The sequence below is a fragment of the Procambarus clarkii genome, chromosome 20 (genome assembly GCF_040958095.1).
Source record: "Procambarus clarkii isolate CNS0578487 chromosome 20, FALCON_Pclarkii_2.0, whole genome shotgun sequence".
Taxonomy (NCBI): Eukaryota; Metazoa; Arthropoda; class Malacostraca; order Decapoda; family Cambaridae; genus Procambarus; species Procambarus clarkii.
In genome coordinates, this window is record NC_091169.1 from 45,703,760 (window position 1) to 45,725,136 (window position 21,377).

The following is a 21,377-nucleotide window of genomic DNA, read 5'->3' on the forward strand; positions in this document are numbered from 1 at the left end:
ACAGTATGTTGGAGGAATGTTAGTGCATTTGGCCTTGAAAGCGCGAGGGAGGGAGGCAGCTTCAGCTGACTGTGGTGCGACCTCTGTTACTGTCTGCACTCGCCATACCAGCTTAGTTGTACAGTTATGGTGAACAAAACATGTACCCGTAGATACTTATATATAACATCTGTATATAGTGAATAAAAGCAAAAACTGTTTGGTGGAATAGGAATGGTGGTGAGTGAGCTGTTGAAGGAGGAAAGACGGTGGCATTGGCTGGCTGGTGTGTGGCAGCCACTCCTCGTTGTTTTAGCTCGCCATACCAACTTAGTGGTTTGTTATGGTGAACAAAACATGCAGATACTTATACATAACCTGTGTATATAGCATAATAACAGCAAAACTATTTGTTTATTGTTATATGAACATAATAATTGAGTCACTAATAAGCACACCATAATTTTGAGTATAGCGATGATTCACACATTTTATTATATAAATATATCGCACTACACACTATTAAATATTACTGCAAAAAAACAAAGAACAAATCAGAGACATTGATGAAATAATTAGGTTAGGATATCTTTGTGGCAACTCCCACCTGACAGTTCGGGAGGAGCTGACTGCCTCTGACAATTGTTCTGTTAACGCCTCAATTTTTCCAGTCTTCCTCACACTATTGCAGCCAAAATGTCGCCTACGATTTTTTTTTTTTTACTTTTTACGTGGTCAGGGAACACAAATAAACACTTCTAAGAGGATTTTTTATTTCTTGCACCTGGGCGTATTGCAGGCTATAATCACGAGCAGCCCAGGGGTCAATCACCATTTGTAATTTTTGTGTACTGTATATGAATTGAATTATTCCACACATTGTGAAAACTAAAGCGAATATGTATGAACCATTTAACTTTATTACACACAGAAATCACAATAACGTGATGCATCAATGAACAAATCCATAAGGGCCGTGATGAGGATTCGAACCTACGTCCGAGATCATCCCAGACGTAGGTTCGAATCCCTTGTGGATTCGAACCACGAATTCACGTGGTTTGTTTGACGGCCCTTGTAGATTTGTTCATTTGACTTTAACATCACAACCCTCTCACCCCTATATGACGAATTGGCAAAATTGCATCTCCATGATCTCTGTAGCTCCTTCACCCAGCTTCCTCCTCATGTGCATGAAACTGAAAATCGACAGTCATATTTGCTGTGCCTTTTCTTTGTGATGGTCACCTTAATCCAGCGATCAACATATGACAATAACCCACTCTTTAAAAGAGTTAATAAATTTTATTACTAAAATTAATAATACTTTTGCAAACAGGCTCCTCCACAAGTGGACAACTGGGAGTGACCGACCAGCATCTGGCAGTCTTGTGCAGCTCATCACCAAGGATAACAAGACAGACTTGGTTGTGGCTTAAGTCTTTGTCACATAATGGGACGAGGAATTTTGTTAATGTTTTAGATTGTTTTTTGTTACTGCAAATGTTTCCAGGGTTTAGTTTTTAATAGTTGTATTTAGTTTTTAAAGTTGCGACAGTCTGGTTTTTAAGTGCTTAAAATATTTTGGCAATTAGCTTTTGTTCTTTATTGTGCAAGTGCTGATGCTTGCTGCTTAAATAATACAGTATAGTAAATATTCATATTGTATTGGCAAATATTTTCAGTGCAACATACAGGATGAAAGTGTGCAATGATGGTCTAGTTAAGGTGATGAGTCCTGTATGTAATTACCTAGCTTCAGAGTAACAGATTACTATATTTTTATACCATATTTTGACTAAACAAGAAGACGGTAAACCAATGAAAGTGCTTCCTAGATCAACAAAAAGTTAAAAATGCTTTATTCACTGTACAGTATACTAGTATTGATCTTTAAGAGCAAAATAAAAATGACAAATGGTATCACTTTTTTAGTAGTAAGTGTAACCCACTAGTAGTAAGTGGTAAGTAGCAACCCACTGGCATTTTTAATATTCATGGATGTTATTTCTAAACATAAAGGATACTTAGCACTGCAGTAATTGCATTTCTTGTCATTTTTCACCAGAATTAACCTTCCTGGCTTGGTGCCTTATTTTGATAATTACTTACCAGAATAAAAAGTGCAGTCATATTTCCAGCAATGAAAGAAAAGGACAGTAATGTGCTTCCCTAATAATGCAAGAAATCAATGGAATATTTACTCTATTTGTGCAATTATACAAGTTATTTGTATATAAAGTTTTGTTATGAAATTATTTGTTAATGCCTTGTATTTTTAGGCGGCGTGGCATCCATTACAATTTATGCATCTAGTGCAATGTTTTTTTAACATTGTATACTAGTTTGAATTGTAAAAACTTGGGTGTGTTACTCTGTGTGCTTCCCTATACACATCTGGGTTTTTCACATTTCCTGTTAGTGTACTTTAGAATATTAAATCTGAAATGTTATGTACCAAGGACCCAAAAAGTCTATGCAACACCATCCAAGATAGCTTCAAAACATTATATACAGTATACCTGCTTACGAGTAAAAACTAATTTGTATTCAGCACAGCTTTACATTCCAAATATCTAAATTGTTACCGAAATATAATTTAAAAATATATTTGTTTGTTTCATGAATCCACGAAATCAAGTCGGCTTGCTATTATACAGAAAATATATTGTGTGCAATTTGTTTTAATTTCTTAAAACAGATGTTGATAAAGCAGTGTTATCTGCTTCCACTTTTCCTCGATTTCCCTTCACTGACACGGCCTAGCAAGGATGAGGGGAGGTTATGCATACCACTCCTGGACAGTTGAGTGTGGCTTCCTGTAGCAAATGCCTTCCTCTATCTAGATTTAGTTTGGGAAACCTTAAAATCTGCAGAGGAAAAGTGTATTCAGGCCATGATATGGTACCTGTAGAAGAGTCTAACTCGTACTAGGATGGGGGATAAGAAAATGCTTCCATCTGGAACAATAAGTATTCACCTTGACTTGACTAACAGTGCAGATCTCCTGGGGCCATCAGGTACTAAATGACCAGACCAGTACACAAAAAGGTAGGCGTGCCAGATGCTAGGGAAGCACTCTGCAAATTATACACCTTATCCTAACCTATTTACCATATACGGGAAGCCAAAGGAATGGAAGAATGACTGACCCTAAGTGAAAACTGTGACTGAAAAAAGTGCAAGGCACCAAAATATGCAAATTAGAGCTATCAACAAGTCTTACAGACATGCGTTATCCAGAAGAGACAACAACGACTCAAAAAGAGCATATCTGTAAAGGAGGAACCTGACCCCTTCAGAGACTATGATTGAGCAAGACAAACACAAGCCGGACGTCTGGGAAGGTAACCTTGGCTCACAGCCAGAGGAAAATACAAGTGAGGCTAGCCGCCTTAGCAGCAGCATCATCTTGCTCATTTAAGGCAATACTGTACCAATATTGCTGGAAACCCAGCAAACTTTCACTAGGAGGCATAGAAGCCTGACTTGAAAGGGAAAGCAAAACTTTACAAGTTACATCTTTCACAGGGACAAGAATGGAACATAAGGAGAGATTGCAAGTATGAACCAAGAGGGAAGTGTAATTGAGATATCCGTACAGAAAAAGGAAACAGGGCCCACAGGAGAGTTAAGTGAAAACACGGCACAAGTGAGTGTGAGGATGTTGCAAGGCAGTGAAGACTAACAATCAAGACTATTCTGTACAGACGGGACACCAATTTCAACATACTGTACAAGTTTTGGGTACGGGATGGACGAAAGGTACCAAGAGCTGAGGCATAACCCAGTATGGTGCAGAGCATCAAGATTGCAAAAGGGTTGAAGGAAGAGGCAGAGGAGTAAGCAGTCATCAATAGCAGTGCAGATAGCACAATAGTGCAATTAGTGCATCTAAGCTCGCCACAAAGTACTGTATGAGCTTGGTCACCCGAAGCCCGCTGAACCGAATACATATTTGGGTAATCTGGCCAAAATCGGGTTCAGATAATTTTCTGGAAAACTTCGCCATTTCTGAACAGAAATTAAGATAACTGGAGATTAGGTTACAAAATTTTCAAGAACTACACATTCCAAGACCTACAGTATCACACAAGACAAACTACAACAAAGTAAGCGGCAGTTTCTCTTTTAAATTATACTTTTGATTTATAGTGTGTGTGTGTGTGTGTGTGGGGAAATAAGAATTATGGTGGTTATAGTACAAAATATTGTAAATATAGTATAGTCGTTTTTTAACTTCCCCGGTAAGAATTCTGCTTTCCAAATGTCTGATTTATCTGGCAGGGGGTCCTTCCCATATAATTAGGTAAAGGCCTTAGAGTATTCAACTTGGAGGCGGGGTATATGGGGCAACCAAGACAAATGAGTGTCAAAGATCATCCCCGAAAGTTTAGCAGAATCTTCATATAGGGGGATTACCATAAAGGGATGACAAAATATGACCTGCTTTTGAGTACAGTCATAGTACATCAGAGAACTTGAAGCTATGAATGGTGGTCCAGGATTACATGGCTCCAATTGCAAGTTGGTGTTGGAGAAAAGGGGAAGTCATCACCCCAACAGCAGAAATATAATCAACAAAGAGCCGAGTAAATGCTAGAGAGACCATTTAGGGCAACTAAGAGTAGTGCTCAGAACACTACCTTGGGAAACGCCTTCATATTGAGTCGGAGAAAGTAGTAACAAATCTCACTTTAAACGAATGACTGGTGAAGAAACTTGGAGGAGCAGATTTCCCTGAATGCAAAAAGAATGTACAGTAGTTTGAATTAAATATTGATTCTCTTAGTGGTGTCAAGCATTTTTCTGGTAAAAAAGAAAGACAACAAAGGATGTCTGCAAACCTCCAAGTCCACTAAGATATCAGTTATGCTATGACACTTACGAAAGCCAAATTGAGAGGAAGAGAAGTAGCAATGTGTTCTAAGACTCACATTAGACATATTGACCATATTTTAAAAAGGTTTGCAAACAGCAGTGGGGCAAAAAATCCTCAAGGTAAGTCTCGTGAGTATCAGCTTCAACAGCGCAGCCGATGCCAGCGCCCCAGACGAAGACTCGGCACTCAACACCTCCACATCCTTCCCAAGCCAATCCAAGGACATCACGAGAAGGGAAAAGAAGCGAAATACGGGGAAGAACCGTATTCAAACGAGGGCAGATCCATCACAGAGGCACAATCCAGGTATCACAGGAAATAAGTCGCAAGAGCCTCCAGAACATCCTTTGGTGGGAAGCGAGTGGCAGAAAACTTCCAGAAAGGAGGAGCCAAGGAACCCATAACCGAACCCGGGGAGGAGCCAACCCCAAATCAAACTCATACAGGGAAGGTAACAATCCCTGTTACAGCTCCCTGTAACAAACCCAAGCAGGATCAAAGGGAGTCCAAGTTCCCCAGGGCGACTCCTCCCCAGCCCTGGGAGCCTTCAAGCCAGGCCCCAGGGCTGAGGAAAGGCAGCAAAGAAGGGGGTCTGCCAGTAGGACCTAGAAGCCTCGGCATGTGGATCAGGCTCAAATGTGGCAGCCCCCGAAGTCGCCAGAGACTCATCACCAACTAAACCTTGCCCCAACTCCGATACAATCAGGTGTTTGGGAGCTGGTAGCAGGGGGGAAAGAGAGCAGGGAGAACCACACCCACTGGGGAAAGACCCGAAGGTGCGGATGGAACCAAGGTTGAAGCGACCAACGCCCCCAGGTCTGGGTCCCTAAAACTAAAACAGGACAGCCCAGGGGCATCCGAGCGGGCAGCCAACCAACCTAGCCCATTGCAACCACCAAAACCACCGCTGCCTTTAATGACGTTTGCTCGTTTCCTTGCGGAGGAACACTATTATGATTTTCTCTTGTGGAAACAATGCACTAAAATGTGGTGTATGTATAAATACATAACCATTTACAAATATTTTGATTTGACTGAATTCCAAAACCTGTTCTTTTAATTATTTTTTATACCAGAATCTGCACTTGTAGTGGTACCAGACTCCTCTGCCAGCAGCTAAAATGGTATGAGAAGTCCTGCTAGTCAAAACTATCATTTGGTGTACAACACAATATTGTGTGGAATTATTTTTTCCTACTCATTTCCTTCCAATTTGGACTAAATTCTTTCTGTAAAATATAAAATAAATTTATGTGCTAACAAATGCATCATTATTTTTTATAATATATATATATTATATATTTATTTAATAAAATATATTTATACATTTAATATATATTACTTACACACAGAGAGGGGGCCTCGTAGCCTGGTGGATTGCATGCAGGAGTTGTAATTCTGTGGCGCGGGTTCGATTCCCGCACGAGGCAGAAGCAAACGGGCAAAGTGTCTTTCACCCTGAATGCCCCTGTTACCTAGCAGTAAATAGGTACCTGGGAGTTAGTCAGCTGTCACGGGCTGCTTCCTGGGGTGTGGTGTGCGGAGAAAAAAAAAAAAAAAAAGTTGATTGACAGTTGAGAGGCGGGCCAAAAGAGTAAAGCTCGACCCCTGCAAACACAACTAGGTGAACACACACACAAAAAAAATCACCATCGTCTTTCACTGTAATCATGTTTAACATTAATGGAGCTTGGGGAGTAGAACTCCTCCTGAAACCCTCTCCAGGTATTGATGAATGGACAATGTCGGGGAATATGCTGGTAAGAGGAATATATGAAGGAGAAGTGTATGATAATTGTACATAAAGCTTCAAGAAAACATGTCACCCCCTGCTGAGCACTGGTATAACACCAGTGTTTCCCCATTAGCATATAATTGAAACACACATTATCTATGAACTTGTCAGTAATTGCAACTTTTGATGCCTGTTCCTTCCATTACCCCTACTTCCAACATGGGGCAGCTTCCTGTACGTTACCCAGCCCCAAACACACATTTCTAATGCTTCCATGTCTTGAATACTTTAGAAAGAATGCTTGACTGTGAAAAAATGCAAATTTCCTCGATAAGCATAAGCAACAGAAAAGCTGGAGTGGAAACATGAAAGGGGAAAACAATCTAGTTTGAGACAATAGTATTCATTCAAGGACAATATGGAGGAAAAAGGAGCAGACTGCCCAGTGGCAGATTCTAGGCATAGCATTAAATAAAACTAGTAGTAAAAAAACAAAAATTTAGTACTGCACTACACTACACTACACATGAACATTAAATATTGGACACAAACTACTGATATTAAACTGTAAAATATCTAGTGCTACAAGAATGATTAAGACATTAGTGAAAGATTCAAGCATGCTCTAAATCTTGATGGGTTCTGTTTTTAAACTACTCTTTCAACCAGAAGATCCAATCCTGATCTGTGATACTTTTTTTTATCTTTAAAGTTCTGGCTAAAGTTTCTAGGAAGACAGTAGAGTATTTGATCATTTTTTTATAATTTATAATGAGCAAGTTTCTATCACACTGCATCCCATTTTCATTGGGAATACTGTACATTGCAATTCTAGTGTGCGTTCTCTCCTTTACCCCTATGTTAGTAATCTCAGGTGTTTGAAACATCCAAAAAATGTTTGGGTGTTTCAGCAACAATGATATTCTTGATTTGTCTAGTACCACACACACTAACAAAGAACAAAATCTAGGGGTGTTCTGGATAGTAGAATGTCACCAGAGGAACACATAAAGGACACCGTGTGTGTGGAGCATATGCTACACTTTCCAACTTCATAATAGCTTTTAATTACATAGATGATAAAATACTAAAGAAAATGTTCATGACTTTTGTGAGACCAAAACTGGAATATGCAGCAGTTGTATGGTGCCCAAATCTCAAGAAGCACATTAATAAACTGGAAAAGGTGCAATGGCATGCTACAATATGGCTTCTGGAACTGAAAAACGAGTTATGAGGATATTAGAGGCGTTAAATATGCCAAAGTTAGAAGATCACCACTTACAAAATAATAACAGGAATTGACCAAACTGACAAAGAGGAATTCTTGAAACTGGCAACCTTAAGAAAAAGAGGTTATAGATTCAAGATAAGGAAACAGGTGCCAAAAAAATATTAGAATGATTTCTTTTGCAAACAGTGGTAGACGGTTGGAGCAAGTTAAGTGAGGTGGTGGTGGAGGCCAAAACTGTCAGCGTTATATTAAAGAATACTGGGAAGACGGGACACCACAAGCATAGCTCACATACACACACAAATTCAGAGCAGTGGGGGCTCATGGCAACATTGAATGGAGGGACTGTGTCACTATTGTACAGCAAGAAACCTCTAGTTTTGTCTCTTATTTAATGAATGTTCAGAATTCGGTCATAAATAAATTGAAAATAACATGACACTGTGTTATGAAACCTTCGTTAATTGCTGATTATTCTAGTGTAAGGTTGATGGAGTCATACACTTGGCAGCAAGTGTGGGGAAGCTGTGGCTAGCAGCTCCTATAACAAACTGCCACTCATTCAGAGGTTGAAAATGGGAACGAGATTCACAAAGAACGAAAAGAAAATGTGTGAAAACTAAACGAACAGTTCCAAAGTGTTTTTGTACAGAATGAAATTTTCAGACAACCAGACACAATAAGATAGCCACTATGATTTCTATGATAGCCACAAATTTTACAGTAAGGAGATGGATGGTTTCAATGCATTTATTTGGATCTAAAAAAAATCTTGGTCTCGCTTCATGCAGGTCGCCGTTCAATCCACGACTGTCCAAGTGGTTGGGTATCATTCCTTCCTCCGTCCCATCTCAAATCCTTATACTGACTCCCTTCCCTGTTATGTAGTTGTAATAGCTTGGCACTTTCCCCTGATAGTTCACTCACATAAGAGTTTGTTCTGTAAAGTGGAGCATACTGGAGGAGTGACAGGGAGGCTTCTAAAATGAATGAAAAATTTTCAGACAGAAAAATGAGGACAGTAATGTCAATGTATCAGATTAGAGATATGTCACGAGTGGAGTACCACCAGGGTTCAGTTCTTGCACTGGTAATGTTCACTGTCTACATAAACGATCTACCAGAAAAAGGACAGAATTATATGAACATGTTTGCTAATGATGCTAAGATACTAGAGAAAAAAAGAAACTTAGATGATTGTCATGTTCTTTGAGATGACCTGGAATTTTATGTGATGTGAATAAATGCCACATTATGGATTGTGAAATAGGAGAAAATAGACCCCACACAACCTACAAATTATGTGAAAAAGCTTTAAAGAATTCTGATGAAGAAAGTGATCTAGCGGTGCTTCTAAATAGAAAATTATGACCCGAGGACCACATAAAGAGCATCGTGCGAGAAGCCAATGTTATGCTTTCCAATTTCAGTTACTCGGTACTTTTAAATACAATACTGTACACACATGGCATAATACTAAAGAAATTGTTCATAACCTTTCTGAGACCAAAGTTGGAATATGCAGTGGTTGTATGGTGCCCATATATTTAGACACACATCAACAAACTGGAAAAGGTGCAAAAACATGCAACTATATGGCTTCCGGAACTGTAAGACAAGAGCTACGAGTAGAGGTTAGAGGCATTAAATAGCCCAAAAGTAGAAGATAACGAGAATCAACAAAATTTATAAAGAATTCTAGAAATCTGGCATTTCAAGAATAAGGTCATAGATTTAAGCTAAATGAACGAAGCTGCCTAAAAAATATTTGAAAATTCATTTTTGCAGTGGTAGACAGTTGGAACACTGTAAGTGAGGTGGTAATGGAGGCCAAAACCGTCAGTAGTTTCAAAGAGTTATATAGTAAAGAGGGTTGGGAAGATGGAATAATAGGAGTGTAGCTCTCATCTTGTAACTACACTTCGGTAATTACATACCAGAAAAACTTAATACAGACTCAAGATTTTGTTTGGGTGAGCAAACAGTCCAGAGACTAATGAAGTTTGGACACCCACAGGTACTAACATGGGGGTAAAGATTTATTTTGGTTTGCAGATTAAAAATATACTTCCAATGCTTTATATTTAAGGTTTAAACAAATTTACACTCCTAAGTGGGCATAGAATATGAAAATAGTTCTTCATAAACATTCTCAGGTAAAAATTATTGTACACAAATAAATACAGATACACATGCATAAACTATCAGGTACATTATCTACCAAGTCATGCAGCATGCTCAAGTTTATCTTTATATTAAGTTAACACAAAATTATATTTGTATGCCAAATAATAAAAGCCAGGTTCAAATACTGCAGCATATAATCATCCACAGATTCTAAGTTACCAAGTTTAACATTTGTATGCCAGACAAGGAAGACGTAGCATCAAACACGTGTCTTCAGCAAACAAATTGCTACTTTTTACAACTTGGACAGATAATAAATGTTGAAAGTAAGAACAGTAAATATATCCTAATAGGAAACCATTGCTACAATGAGTTCAGATACCCTGTCCTTCCAGCACAACAAAATTGACAAACTTAACTAAACAAATTTGTTTTCAAGAACTGAGCAGGACAAGAAATAGCATTATTTGAGTGTGAACTGGGCTTATATCATATATACAGTAATACTATCACTAAAAACCTAAATTATATTGTCATAAAATCTGAGCAACATTGGGTAATGTGCAACTAAAATGTCAATAAAATGTTTAATTGCTAATGAGAAATATTGAACACACAAAAATATCATTCTTGTACAAAACATAATTACATGAACATTTTAAATCACTTGCAGTGAGACCAATTCAAACAATGTGTATATTGTACCTTTTATAAAATACAGTATTTAAATAGTTTCAATAGTGGGGATAGAGAAAAAATGTCATCTTTGCTTTTAAAAATTGCTGTCAATATATATATATATTTATTTTGTATTGTAACTTCTAGTAATAAAAATACAGTACTTGAAGAACAAGAAAAATACAAAATGTACAGTGTATCTTTTCTTTGTTTGGCCTAGAGTGAAGCAAGTTGCACTTGCAGTATTATACAGAGGGGTCGATGGTCATTACCATGATTCCGATACATGCGCACACAGCAGCAATCACTCCACCTGCTTTGAACTAGTACAGCTCTACCCCTTTATATATCATATACTCACATCTTTTGTTTACAAATTAAAACCTTAATTACTCAGGAACCAGTATCATCGTTACAAAATGCATACAACAATGGTACAATGAATATAAAGGAAACCCATTCAATTATGGGGACTTGTAAAATACATTACCATACAAAATATAAAATGCTAACCTAAGAATAAATATTATCTTGGACTGTGATTTACATTATTACTACTAATACTATTTTCTGACATTTCTTTGGCAGTACACAACATACTTGATCTGCTAGAGAAATCTACATTCACATAATATGGAGATGTTTTTTGACTGTGAACTTCCCTACCTAAATATGCTTTATTCTCAGATCTCCAGTCCTGTAAACTAATTGAGTTTCTTCCCAATCTTCCTGTTAACCAGGCAGGAGAGTTTCTGCAACCTTCTGAATTCAATTTCCCATATAACCCAGAAACTGATGTGTTAAATTCCTCCTCTATATGGTTCTGATCATGCTTTATGGGACTTCTCATGTCTAAAGGATTCCTGTTGATTTCTTCAGTAAAATTTTGAACAAAGGAAGTTTCAGGGATGTTGGGAGACAACACGAGGGAAGGTGAACTGTATGTTCCTTGTCCCTGAGCTACTGAAGGGGAATATGGAGTGAATGGAAGGGATGGATAAATTGCCTGAGCTTGCAAAGAGGAGCTACCTCCAGGAGTTTTATTAGGTGCATAAACTTGGGGGTAAGTAACATTGACATAGTGCGGCGAGTGTGTAGGCGAAGTGGCTAAAGTTCGTGCTGAGTCGTTCAAAAGCTGCAGAGTGGTTGAACTACGTGTCCAGTCATCCTTGAAGACCTGGAAAAGCCATCAACTTAAAAATCATCCTTTGTAAGACACTACAGGGAAAAGAATAGTTCCGTAACTGGATCTTTAAGTCCAATAATGAAATGCAAGAAGTTTGCAGGAAAAATTATAACTTTTTATCTATGCGCATGACTCACAGAAATATTCTAACTCAAATTTATACATTTTTATTTCCTAGTACAAAAAGGCAGATATATTTTAGTCTGTAAAATAGACATACAAATTTTGAACTCGCATCGAAATGTTTCCACCATTGCAAACAAGATGAAGTCTGACCATTTCACTGAGTTATGTAGCCCCCTGATGACAGACTTTAAAAACATTTTAATGCATTGTTAGGGCAGCCTGGGGGAGACTTAGCAAAATTTTGAAATCAGTTAATTATATCTTCTAAAAATTGTATACACACATGACCTGATACCACATAGCCAGGACATGGTCTTCAAAGGTCTCTAACCTTTCCACCATGTGAAACTACAGTTGAAGTATAAGAAAGTGGTGTATGTATGACCCTCACTGACTCCAGTCCAGGAAAAATACATCCACTATGAAAATTTTGTGTTTCAGAAATGGCATCACATAGGCTGGAAACTGTTGATTTCAAGTTGTGGCAAACAGGTCAACTTCATTGAAAACATTCGACACATTCTGAATCCAAGTTGCACTGATGACAGTCTGAAGAAGCCAGAAGCGAGACTATCCTCAGTGTCCATACCCACAGAGGAAGTGAATGTATACTACCATCACTGTTATTGCAATGGACACCTAAAGCACAATCCACATGTAGATGGAATGCAGAGCCCCACAAAAGATTGACGGGCTTGAGTGTCATCTATACTGCTACAAACTCATGTACTGTCACAGAAAACATACCATAGAAAAAGAGGCCATAACCTAGTCCACTCAAAGGGTCACAAGGAGCAGGGGATACTAGATCACTCAAACCAAGAGGGAAAAGCCACCAGAAAGGAAGAGCAAACCTTAATAGACAACAGCAAAGAAAATGTCATCACCCCCTGACAATTATGAACACAGTACATGTCACTACCCCTGCTAGTTGTGCCCCATCCCACCAGGTGGCAGCTCTGGGAGCTTGAGGTCCGCCAAGGGACAACTGATCAGCCATTCACCCGCCGTGGGACCTGTCCACTACTGCTCATGTCATTGCCACCTTCCAAGTCCTGCTTTTTCAAGACAAGTGTTGGCTATCCTTTGGACTTTGTCCTTCAGGAGTTTGTATACTTTGAGAGCTTGTGCTTGTGTTATCTTCTTGAGGTTATCTCGAGATGATTTTGGGGCTTTTTAGTGTCCCCGCGGCCCGATCCTCGACCAGGCCTCCAACCCCAGGAAGCAGCCCATGACAGCTGACTAACACCCAGGTACCTATTTTACTGCTAGGTAACAGGGGCATAGGGTGAAAGAAACTCTGCCCATTGTTTCTCGCCGGTGCCTGGGATCGAACCCGGGACCACAGGATCACAGGTCCAGTGTGCTGTCCGCTCGGCCGACCGGCTCCCCCGGTGTTTGTTCCATTTTTGGTGCTAAGTTCATGTGCATCCTTTTTAAGCCTCACTATTGAATGGATTTGTTTGCCTTGAGCTACAAGTACTTATGGTTGCCTTCCCTAGGCACTTGGTGGTACTGATCCTGCTTGACCAAAGTTGTTTACCCAAGAGGAGGGGGGAGGGTTAGGTGTCTCTTCCTTAAAGGCATTTCTCCTCTTGAAGGGTCCGCCTGGGTAGCACAAGGTTTTTTTTTGGAAGGCTCTGGGGTTGGGGCAGACGAGGTTCTTTTGTTTGGGGGACACACAGTATGTACACGTGCTCGGCTTGTGGCACACTGCCTATTTGTGGCATACTGCCACACTCCTCAGCTACATTTTTTTTTTTTTTTTTTTTTTTTTTTTTGAGATATATACAAGAGTTGTTACATTCTTGTACAGCCACTAGTACGCATAGCGTTTCGGGCAAGTCCTTAATCCTACGGTCCCTGGAATACGATCCCCTGCCGCGAAGAATCGTTTTTTCATCCAAGTACACATTTTACTGTTGCGTTAAACAGAGGCTACAGTTAAGGAATTGCGCCCAGTAAATCCTCCCCGGCCAGGATACGAACCCATGACATAGCGCTCGCGGAACGCCAGGCGAGTGTCTTACCACTACACCACGGAGACTGCAAGGAGAGTTCTTCCTATGTTGCATTCAGTGTTTGCTGAAAAGCATTCATCACATATGGTGATACTTTTTCAGCTTGCTCGTGCTAAAACTAGAAAGCCCCTTGGGTCTCTGGTGTAGTTTGGCTATGAACCTACCCACCCAGCCTACTCACATTGTTTGTGCTTTTTCTGGGGTGTTTACAGTTTATCATATTTGCTGCTTATCATCACTTCCTTCACTGGGCTGCCTCTGGGTTTTGTTTGCATTCCCTTGCTTTGGTCACTTTTCCGTAAGTCGTAACTTGTTTTGGTTTGAGCCGTACCCCATGTAGAGGTCGAATCTGGACCTGTGAGGAGTTACATACATTGTGAACTATGCACTGGCTCTATGTATCCTTGCTGGTTGGCCAGTTTTTTTTTGGCAGCTTTGATATCCCTCCAAGAATTGATGGGCCTTAAGCCCAACACAACCCTTCCCTAACCAGACCTTTGTTCATGAGGTGTAGACAACCTCTTTCATACCGACGAAGCTTCCGCTTGTAGGTGGGGTTTCGCAGTGTCAGAATGGCTTGGATGCCCCCGAGTTGGTGCCTGTGTTGTTGGTTGGTGTTTTGAAATGTAGAGGGGTTTCTTTTTCCTTTGTTACATTTAAACTTGTTTCTTAATCTTGTTTAACTTTGGTACTCTTACCCGTGTGTGTGTTTCTGGATACTGGCCGAAACCCTGGATTTGATCCATTTTGTGCAGGATTCCACTACAGGTTTGAAATGACAAAATCCTAGATAGCACTGGTGTCTGAGTTTTCTGGAAGAAAAGGGCAATAGGAGCATGTTTACAGTAGCCATGACCTGTGGTCACCCCATCTATACCTGTACATACATCAATGCCTAACCTCCATTAACTGGTTCAAAATTTCCATAGGCTGGAATACCAGAAAGCTCCTTTGGTACTTTGAAAGCCAGGCATCTGCTAACTGGGGGGCAATTACCAAGCATTCTCTCAAATGACATACAGTAAGACACTTGTGCACTTGTTATAGCTGGTAGTATTTCCTGCAAGTATGCGAGTCAAATTAATCTTCAGTGTCTTACAAGACTAGTCACTGTGTCTCTTAAGCTTCCACTCTACCCTGTATTGCCATTCAAGAAGTAAAAGGGTGTGAAAATCAATAAAGAGACTGTCCTTTTCTGCCCAGTCCTGGTGGACTGCCGAAATCGAGCACCTGCTAACGAGATGTGCAGTGAAGAAGTTTGAGAACAGTTTTATGAGACGGGTGCAAATATTTTTGACCGAGCCTCGGTTGCTGCTGCCATGGAAGAAAAAGCCAGTTTACTCATCACTTGGTAATCTCTATTCCCAACATGGAGGACAGTTCTTGAGAATCCATGAACTTGTCGTAATGTGATGCTTCAGCAAAGGCAAAACCTGGAAAACACCTCCCAAGAAAGAATTGGGGGGAAAAAGCAAGGCCTGATTCAGGAAGTCAAAGTTCTCTCACCTCACTGAAGACAATACAGAGTGTGTAGTGGTGGAAAAAGATTGCGTAAGAGGATTGTGTTATGTTAGAGGTTATTAAGCAGTGCTCTATCTGTACTGTCTTGATTCATGTCAAATGGATAAGGTTGGCCATCTCCTCTATGATGACGATATGACCTATGATGACCTAGACAATCTGTAAACCGAGACCTTTAGTGCTGAGCACAAAAGCTCTCAATTTTGAAGCTGCTAAGTAAGCATCTTATTGAGACTATGGCTTAGTCTCAATAAGCCATAGTTGCATGACAGGTTTCACATGCTCTAGGGTGGAACTGAGCCTAAGCTCTAAAGGGTGAATGACAAAAACAGAAGGAATTATTATTGGGGTTGATAAAAGTACAAACAGAATTCGTCTAGACTTCACCACGGTGCTCAACAGGCCAATGTCAAGTTACAAAGTTTTCTGCCCAGAACCACAGAATGAAGAGTCCAGAATGCCATACAAAAAACCAGTGTTGAATGTAATGAAACGCCATTTTCTGGGTGAGCCCCGGAGGCTTCCTGGAGCTTATCGGGCTAATGTATGTTATATTAGACCGGGACATTAGCTAAGGAGTTCACACCTACCAGGGACCAGCGCCAGAACCTGGCCCCTTCAGAGAGGTTTCAGGGAGCAATGGCACTGGAAAACCCCCTTGTGGTTGGGGTTTTCCTTATCTGTCATCGACCGGGGTCAGGCACCCAGAAAGGTAGGCATGACAAAACAAACCCCACATGGTAAAAAACTAAAACAAAAAAACGAACAGAGGGGTAGAAACTCTACACTCCCAAGGAAACAAGCAAACATCACACTTTACTGCCGCGCCGATCGTCCGCGCAGCCCTCCCCGCCCCGAGAGGGGGAGGGGGGAGCCCCGGACCTACCACGCCGGCTGCCAAGCTCCAGTTCGGAAGCTAAGCTTCAACCAACGTGAAAAAACCGCCGACCGGTGGGAGGGAGGGTTGCCAGGGAGCCTCCGGGGCTCACCCAGAAAATGGCGTTTCATTACATTGAATGCTGGTTTTCTGTGGGAAGCCCCTACGGCTCCCTGGAGCTTCATACCCAAAGAGAAGGAAAAGAAAGGGCTGACCTGGGAGGCGGCCGCCACAAACTCCGCAAAGCGAAGCCGAGACAACAAGAAGCAACCTGCGACCAAGGCAACAAGAACGCACAGGAAGAAGGGGCGGCCAAGAACCTGTGCGACCCTCAATTCCCTGCGCCCGAAATGAGCCATAGACGTCACCAACACAGAAGCAAAAGCTGCAAATGTCCGAACAGCCCAGGCGCAAAGACAGACCGCAGGCTGGAAGACTGAAAAACTCTGCAGACGACCTGGAAGACCCGAGCCCTGAAACCGGGAAACGAAGGGAACCGGATCAAACCAAAGCGCATCCCCAGACACGGTACGCAGGTAACTGCAAAGAGCGCAACCGGACAACACAGGACCCACCCCCGGCCAAACCAATCAAGCTTTATTAACCCAAGAACCCCTCCGGAAACCAGCCGTCTCGACCGTCGCCAGGACGGAGAAAGGCTGCACACGTACAAATCTACCACCAGTACCAAAGAGCAGAAACCCGAACCGAAGGGGCTACCACAAACTGAGGAGAAGATAAGAAGTCACCCTGATCAAGGACCAGGACGGCGCAGGTGACGCATGAGCAGGCCGGAGGTGAAACAAAACACGAGAAAGCGTACGAAATGGGGCAGATGTGACTTCTACCCTGAACACAAGCCGGAGTGGTTCCGCCAGCACCGCATAAAACGAGGCAACAAAAAGAAAACATCAAATAACTGTAGTCCAGAAAAACCCAAGAGAGGAAAAGACAACCCGATGCGAAAGAGAAGACAACGTACAAAGAGCAAGAAAAAGTGCATAGAAACACCAGGAACGTCATACTGTCGCCAAGACAAAGCTCGCAGGTGGGACACCGTCAACAAGTCCACCTGAACACCACAGAGATGGTGATACCCGCGTCAAAATACCAGACACAAAAAGCCGAGGAGAAAGCCGAACCAGTCACGTACAGGATCGATCCGACCTGCCGAAAGAGGCGGAGCCGCGGGAAAACGTTCCGGGTTTGGACACCTATCAAGCAGCGTCTGAAAAGAAACTGGGCAGGCCACCAAGGAACCATAAGGACTGCTCTCGTGGGAATGGGCTGCAACCAAGCCAGAACCCGAAGCAACGGCTGGACCGGGAGAAGAGGGACAGGTACCCCCACCTCTACCAGTTCTGCCGAAAAGCATCCAACGTGAACGCCTCGCAGGCGAGTAAGGGCGCCACATAAAATGGGCGGCGCCTAGACCACGTCGACGCGAAGAACGTCCATGGCCAGGAGTCCATACGTCCAGCAGAGCCAACGAAACGATTCGGCGATGACTAGCCAATCCGCGAACAGAGGAATGAACCGAGACAGCTGCCCGCCAGGACACAGGACACACCCCGGACATGAAACTCACGGTTAGCCAAACCCCGAGAATCCAGCAAACGAGCCACTCTAAGGAACCAACCCCAAAGGTCAACACTTAAGAAAAGCCCTGTGGTTCCGGCAAGAACCACCAGAGAACAGTCCGAATGGAGCTGAATGGTAGAGCACCGAGTGACCCAAACAACCCTCCGAAGTGCAAACCAGACAGCCACGAACTCCCGAACCGTGCTGTGAGCCCAACGGACGGACAGATTCCACCATTCCCGGCCAACCTGGTGAGCACTGGTCACAAAAGCCCCAGCCGAGAGATGACCCGTCCGTGAACACATCGAGCGAAGGCTCGGGGAGGTGCCAAAGCACGGAACCCCGAAAACCCCAAAGAGGAAGCTGGTGACGCAGCACCAACACAAGATACCCGGAGGAACGAACCCAACGATTGCAAGAGGCGGAAGGGGAGTCTCCGAAGGAACCAAACTGACGCCGAAGCCAAACCCGACCCCGCGGGCAGACCAGCACGTCGAAGTTCAGACTCCCGCACAACCGCTCGAGCAACCCGGGACCCCCTCATGCACAGCCGAAGGCAGGACCACAGCCACAGTAACACTGCTGGAGGGAAAGACAAGTAGTGGCCCAATAGCCCTAAACAAGGCCCAGGTCTGAACCCATGATGGAAACAGATGGAATGGCCTCCAGATCACCAGGAAACCAAACCCGGCGATCAGGAAAGAACCACACCCCTGGCGAGCAGACAAGTGGACCGACTGGGAGCCCACACCAGCCAGTTGTCGAGGTAGGCCAGAAACCGAATCTCAAGCAGACTCAGACAGGGCACCAAGATCCGGTAAAGATGAAAAAAAAAAAAAAGTGCCAATAATTGACCTGGAGGTCCAGGGCCACCAACCAGGCACCCAGCCCCAACAGAAGCCGGACAGGAGACAACAGTCCCCCCTAGGAGGGCATAGAAGCCAGGGCGCAGACTGAAGAAGTTCAGAAGAACCGCAGATTCGAAGGCCCATGTCTGCAAAAAGCAGACGGGAACCCCAGAAGGATGGGGCGGATCGACCACGCCCAACGCACCCACCAAGATGACATGACAAAGTGCAGGGAAAGAAGCCCACCCCTCCAGCTCTGAACCGTCCCGAAAAGGGGAGAAGCCGTCCACCGCCGCCACCAGAGGCCAGAAGACAACCAAAAGAGCCCACCAACAGCAGGACCATCCGAGAGTCAACAGAGCAAGCTGCTCCCCCAGCGCCCCATCAACAGAGAAGGGAACAGAGCCCCTTCCGAAAGAAAAAGGGACACATACACATATATACATATGTATATACACATACACACAACGTATGTGACATACACGCGCATATGCACATACAAATGTGCACACACACACAGTGTACACATGTACATGCGTACACACACACACACTTGAAAAGAAAATTACAAGCCGCCGACCAGAGGGCAGAGCACTCGCCGGTCAGGTAAAAAAGGCACAAAACTGCATCTAAAGGCCCAGCTTGACAAAACCTCAAAGTCCCAGCACGACCACAACACGTGCCAAGACCCAAAAAGATCAATCTGCAAGCCAGGAAGACCCCTGAACTCCAGAAGGCAGAAACCACCGGGTCACACACGAGGAAACAAAGCCCCCAGAACACACAAAGGGGGCCGAAGAGGAAGAAACCTCCGGAACGAAACCAGAGAACCCAAAGGAACCCGGAATCGAACCAGGGGGAAGCCAAACCACCACATTTTGCCGGCGAAGAAACACCACAGAAGACAAAACACAGCCCCCAGACAGAACCCCCTGGGAAAATGCCATAACAGACTGAAAACCGAAGGACAAGGTGTGGGAGCAAGCATAACAGCCAAGGACAGAGCCCAAGGCCCAGACCCAAAACTGACAAAAATGGGAAACCCGGTGTAAAATCAACACTCAGACGTTCCCAGAGGAACAGGAAACGGGCAGAAAACACCAGAAAAGCAAAGAAACGACAACAGGAGAATAAAAACCCCTGAAAAAAGGTGAAAATTCACCCAAGAAGCTCGTTCGCACACCCAGTTGCATGTAAACAAACCGCAACACCGCCCTGGTGGCCACGCCGGGAAACCAGCAGACGAAAATGGCCGCCAGCAGGGGCTGTGACTGACGCTAAAGATACAAAAACACGCCAGCAAAAGTGGGAAGCAAGCAGACTGGATGGGCAAAAAAGGCCGCCCAAAAGCAGAAAACCCAGGCAGGGGCAAACCGCCCCAGAACTGCTAGCAGGCATCCCCCACAGCCCCGGGAACCAGTAACAGAGGCCCCAGGGCAGAGCCGTCCTCCAAGCCCTCCGCCCTTAAAGAAAAGCAAGAGTCCATGGGAAAGGCAGCAAGAAAGGGCCGCTGGTAAGACACAGAAGCCTTGGCAGGAGGAACCGGCTCGAGAACCTCCGTCCCCCAACCCGAACGGGGCAGCCCCCGAAAACCGCCCGAGTCTCAGCCCCAACTAAACCCAGCCCCGACCTCGAAACCCGCAGATGGTCCGGAGCCGGGAACAGGGAGGGAAAGGGGCAAACAGCACCTAACCAAAACGGGACGGCCTTGGGGCATCCGAGTGGGAAACCAACCTAGCATGTTGCAGCAACCTAACCTAGCTTGCAACACGGATGCCGCCTGTACTCTGAACAGTAATAACATCAGGAGAGTACTGGAGAGCAAGCAGAGAAAATCTCTCGCAAGACTCCGGGTCAAGGTGTCAGTGACTCAACAGGCCGCATGACGGAGGTAAAAGTGGCAACTGTCACCCGGAGACAAGGGTACAACAACCAACGATCCCGTACAAGACAGGTTGGAACCCGGAAGACACATTCAATGGTCCCCCGAGCCCAGACAGGGGTTTCCAGGGCCCGTAGGTTGACTGCTACGGGAAGCCCGGGCAAGGTGTTGCTAAACCGGTTGGGGATAGCACTGAAAACCCGAGACGTGTACAATCACGGGGGCCTAGCAGAGGGCCGCCAAACACTACCAGTGGAATTATAGCCACACTGGGCAGACCCCCACCAGGCAATTGAAAATAAAAACAAAAGAAAAACCCTGCAAAAGAACACCGTCTCCAGAGGCAACGGGATCCGGTCGCCGCTTAGGTGGCAGGCTGTACAACACCTTGACGCCCTAACCAGCACAATACCAATCCCTACCTAGGGCCAAACAAGGGCCCCAAGCCCCAGCTGGCCCCAAGGGCGAGGCAAATGCCGAGCAGCAAGAACCTCTACGGGAATTGTTCCCGAACGCCCCAGGGAAGATAACCCTGTTATGCAAGGGCAGTACTCGCAGGGCGCTTAGGGAAGTCAGCCACTAAGCGCATGCAGCCCTGGCACTGATGAGGTACTCCTGGCCACCGCACAACACAACACACGGCAGTGAACGCCACACAAATCAAACACCGCCTAGGAAACTGAGGCCAGAGAAGCGTCTA

The 21,377-nt window shown here is 43.7% G+C and overlaps 2 protein-coding genes across 2 annotated transcripts in view; one reads left to right on the plus strand and one right to left on the minus strand.

Moving 5' to 3' along the window:
• Nucleotides 1–2,589, plus strand: part of Dhpr (dihydropteridine reductase) — a 56,548-nt gene extending 53,959 nt beyond the window's left edge. The window contains exon 6 of the mRNA XM_069327913.1: nt 1,319–2,589. Coding sequence (XP_069184014.1) covers nt 1,319–1,418 — 100 coding nt within the window. The 3' untranslated portion in view covers nt 1,419–2,589. The remainder of the gene's footprint in view (nt 1–1,318) is intronic.
• A 4,491-nt stretch (nt 2,590–7,080) lies between these two features.
• The window catches only part of LOC123755297 (zinc transporter 6), a gene marked incomplete at its 5' end in the record, with an annotated part of 70,304 nt that continues 56,007 nt past the window's right edge, over nt 7,081–21,377 (minus strand). The window contains 1 exon segment of the mRNA XM_069327907.1: nt 7,081–11,812. Coding sequence (XP_069184008.1) covers nt 11,162–11,812 — 651 coding nt within the window.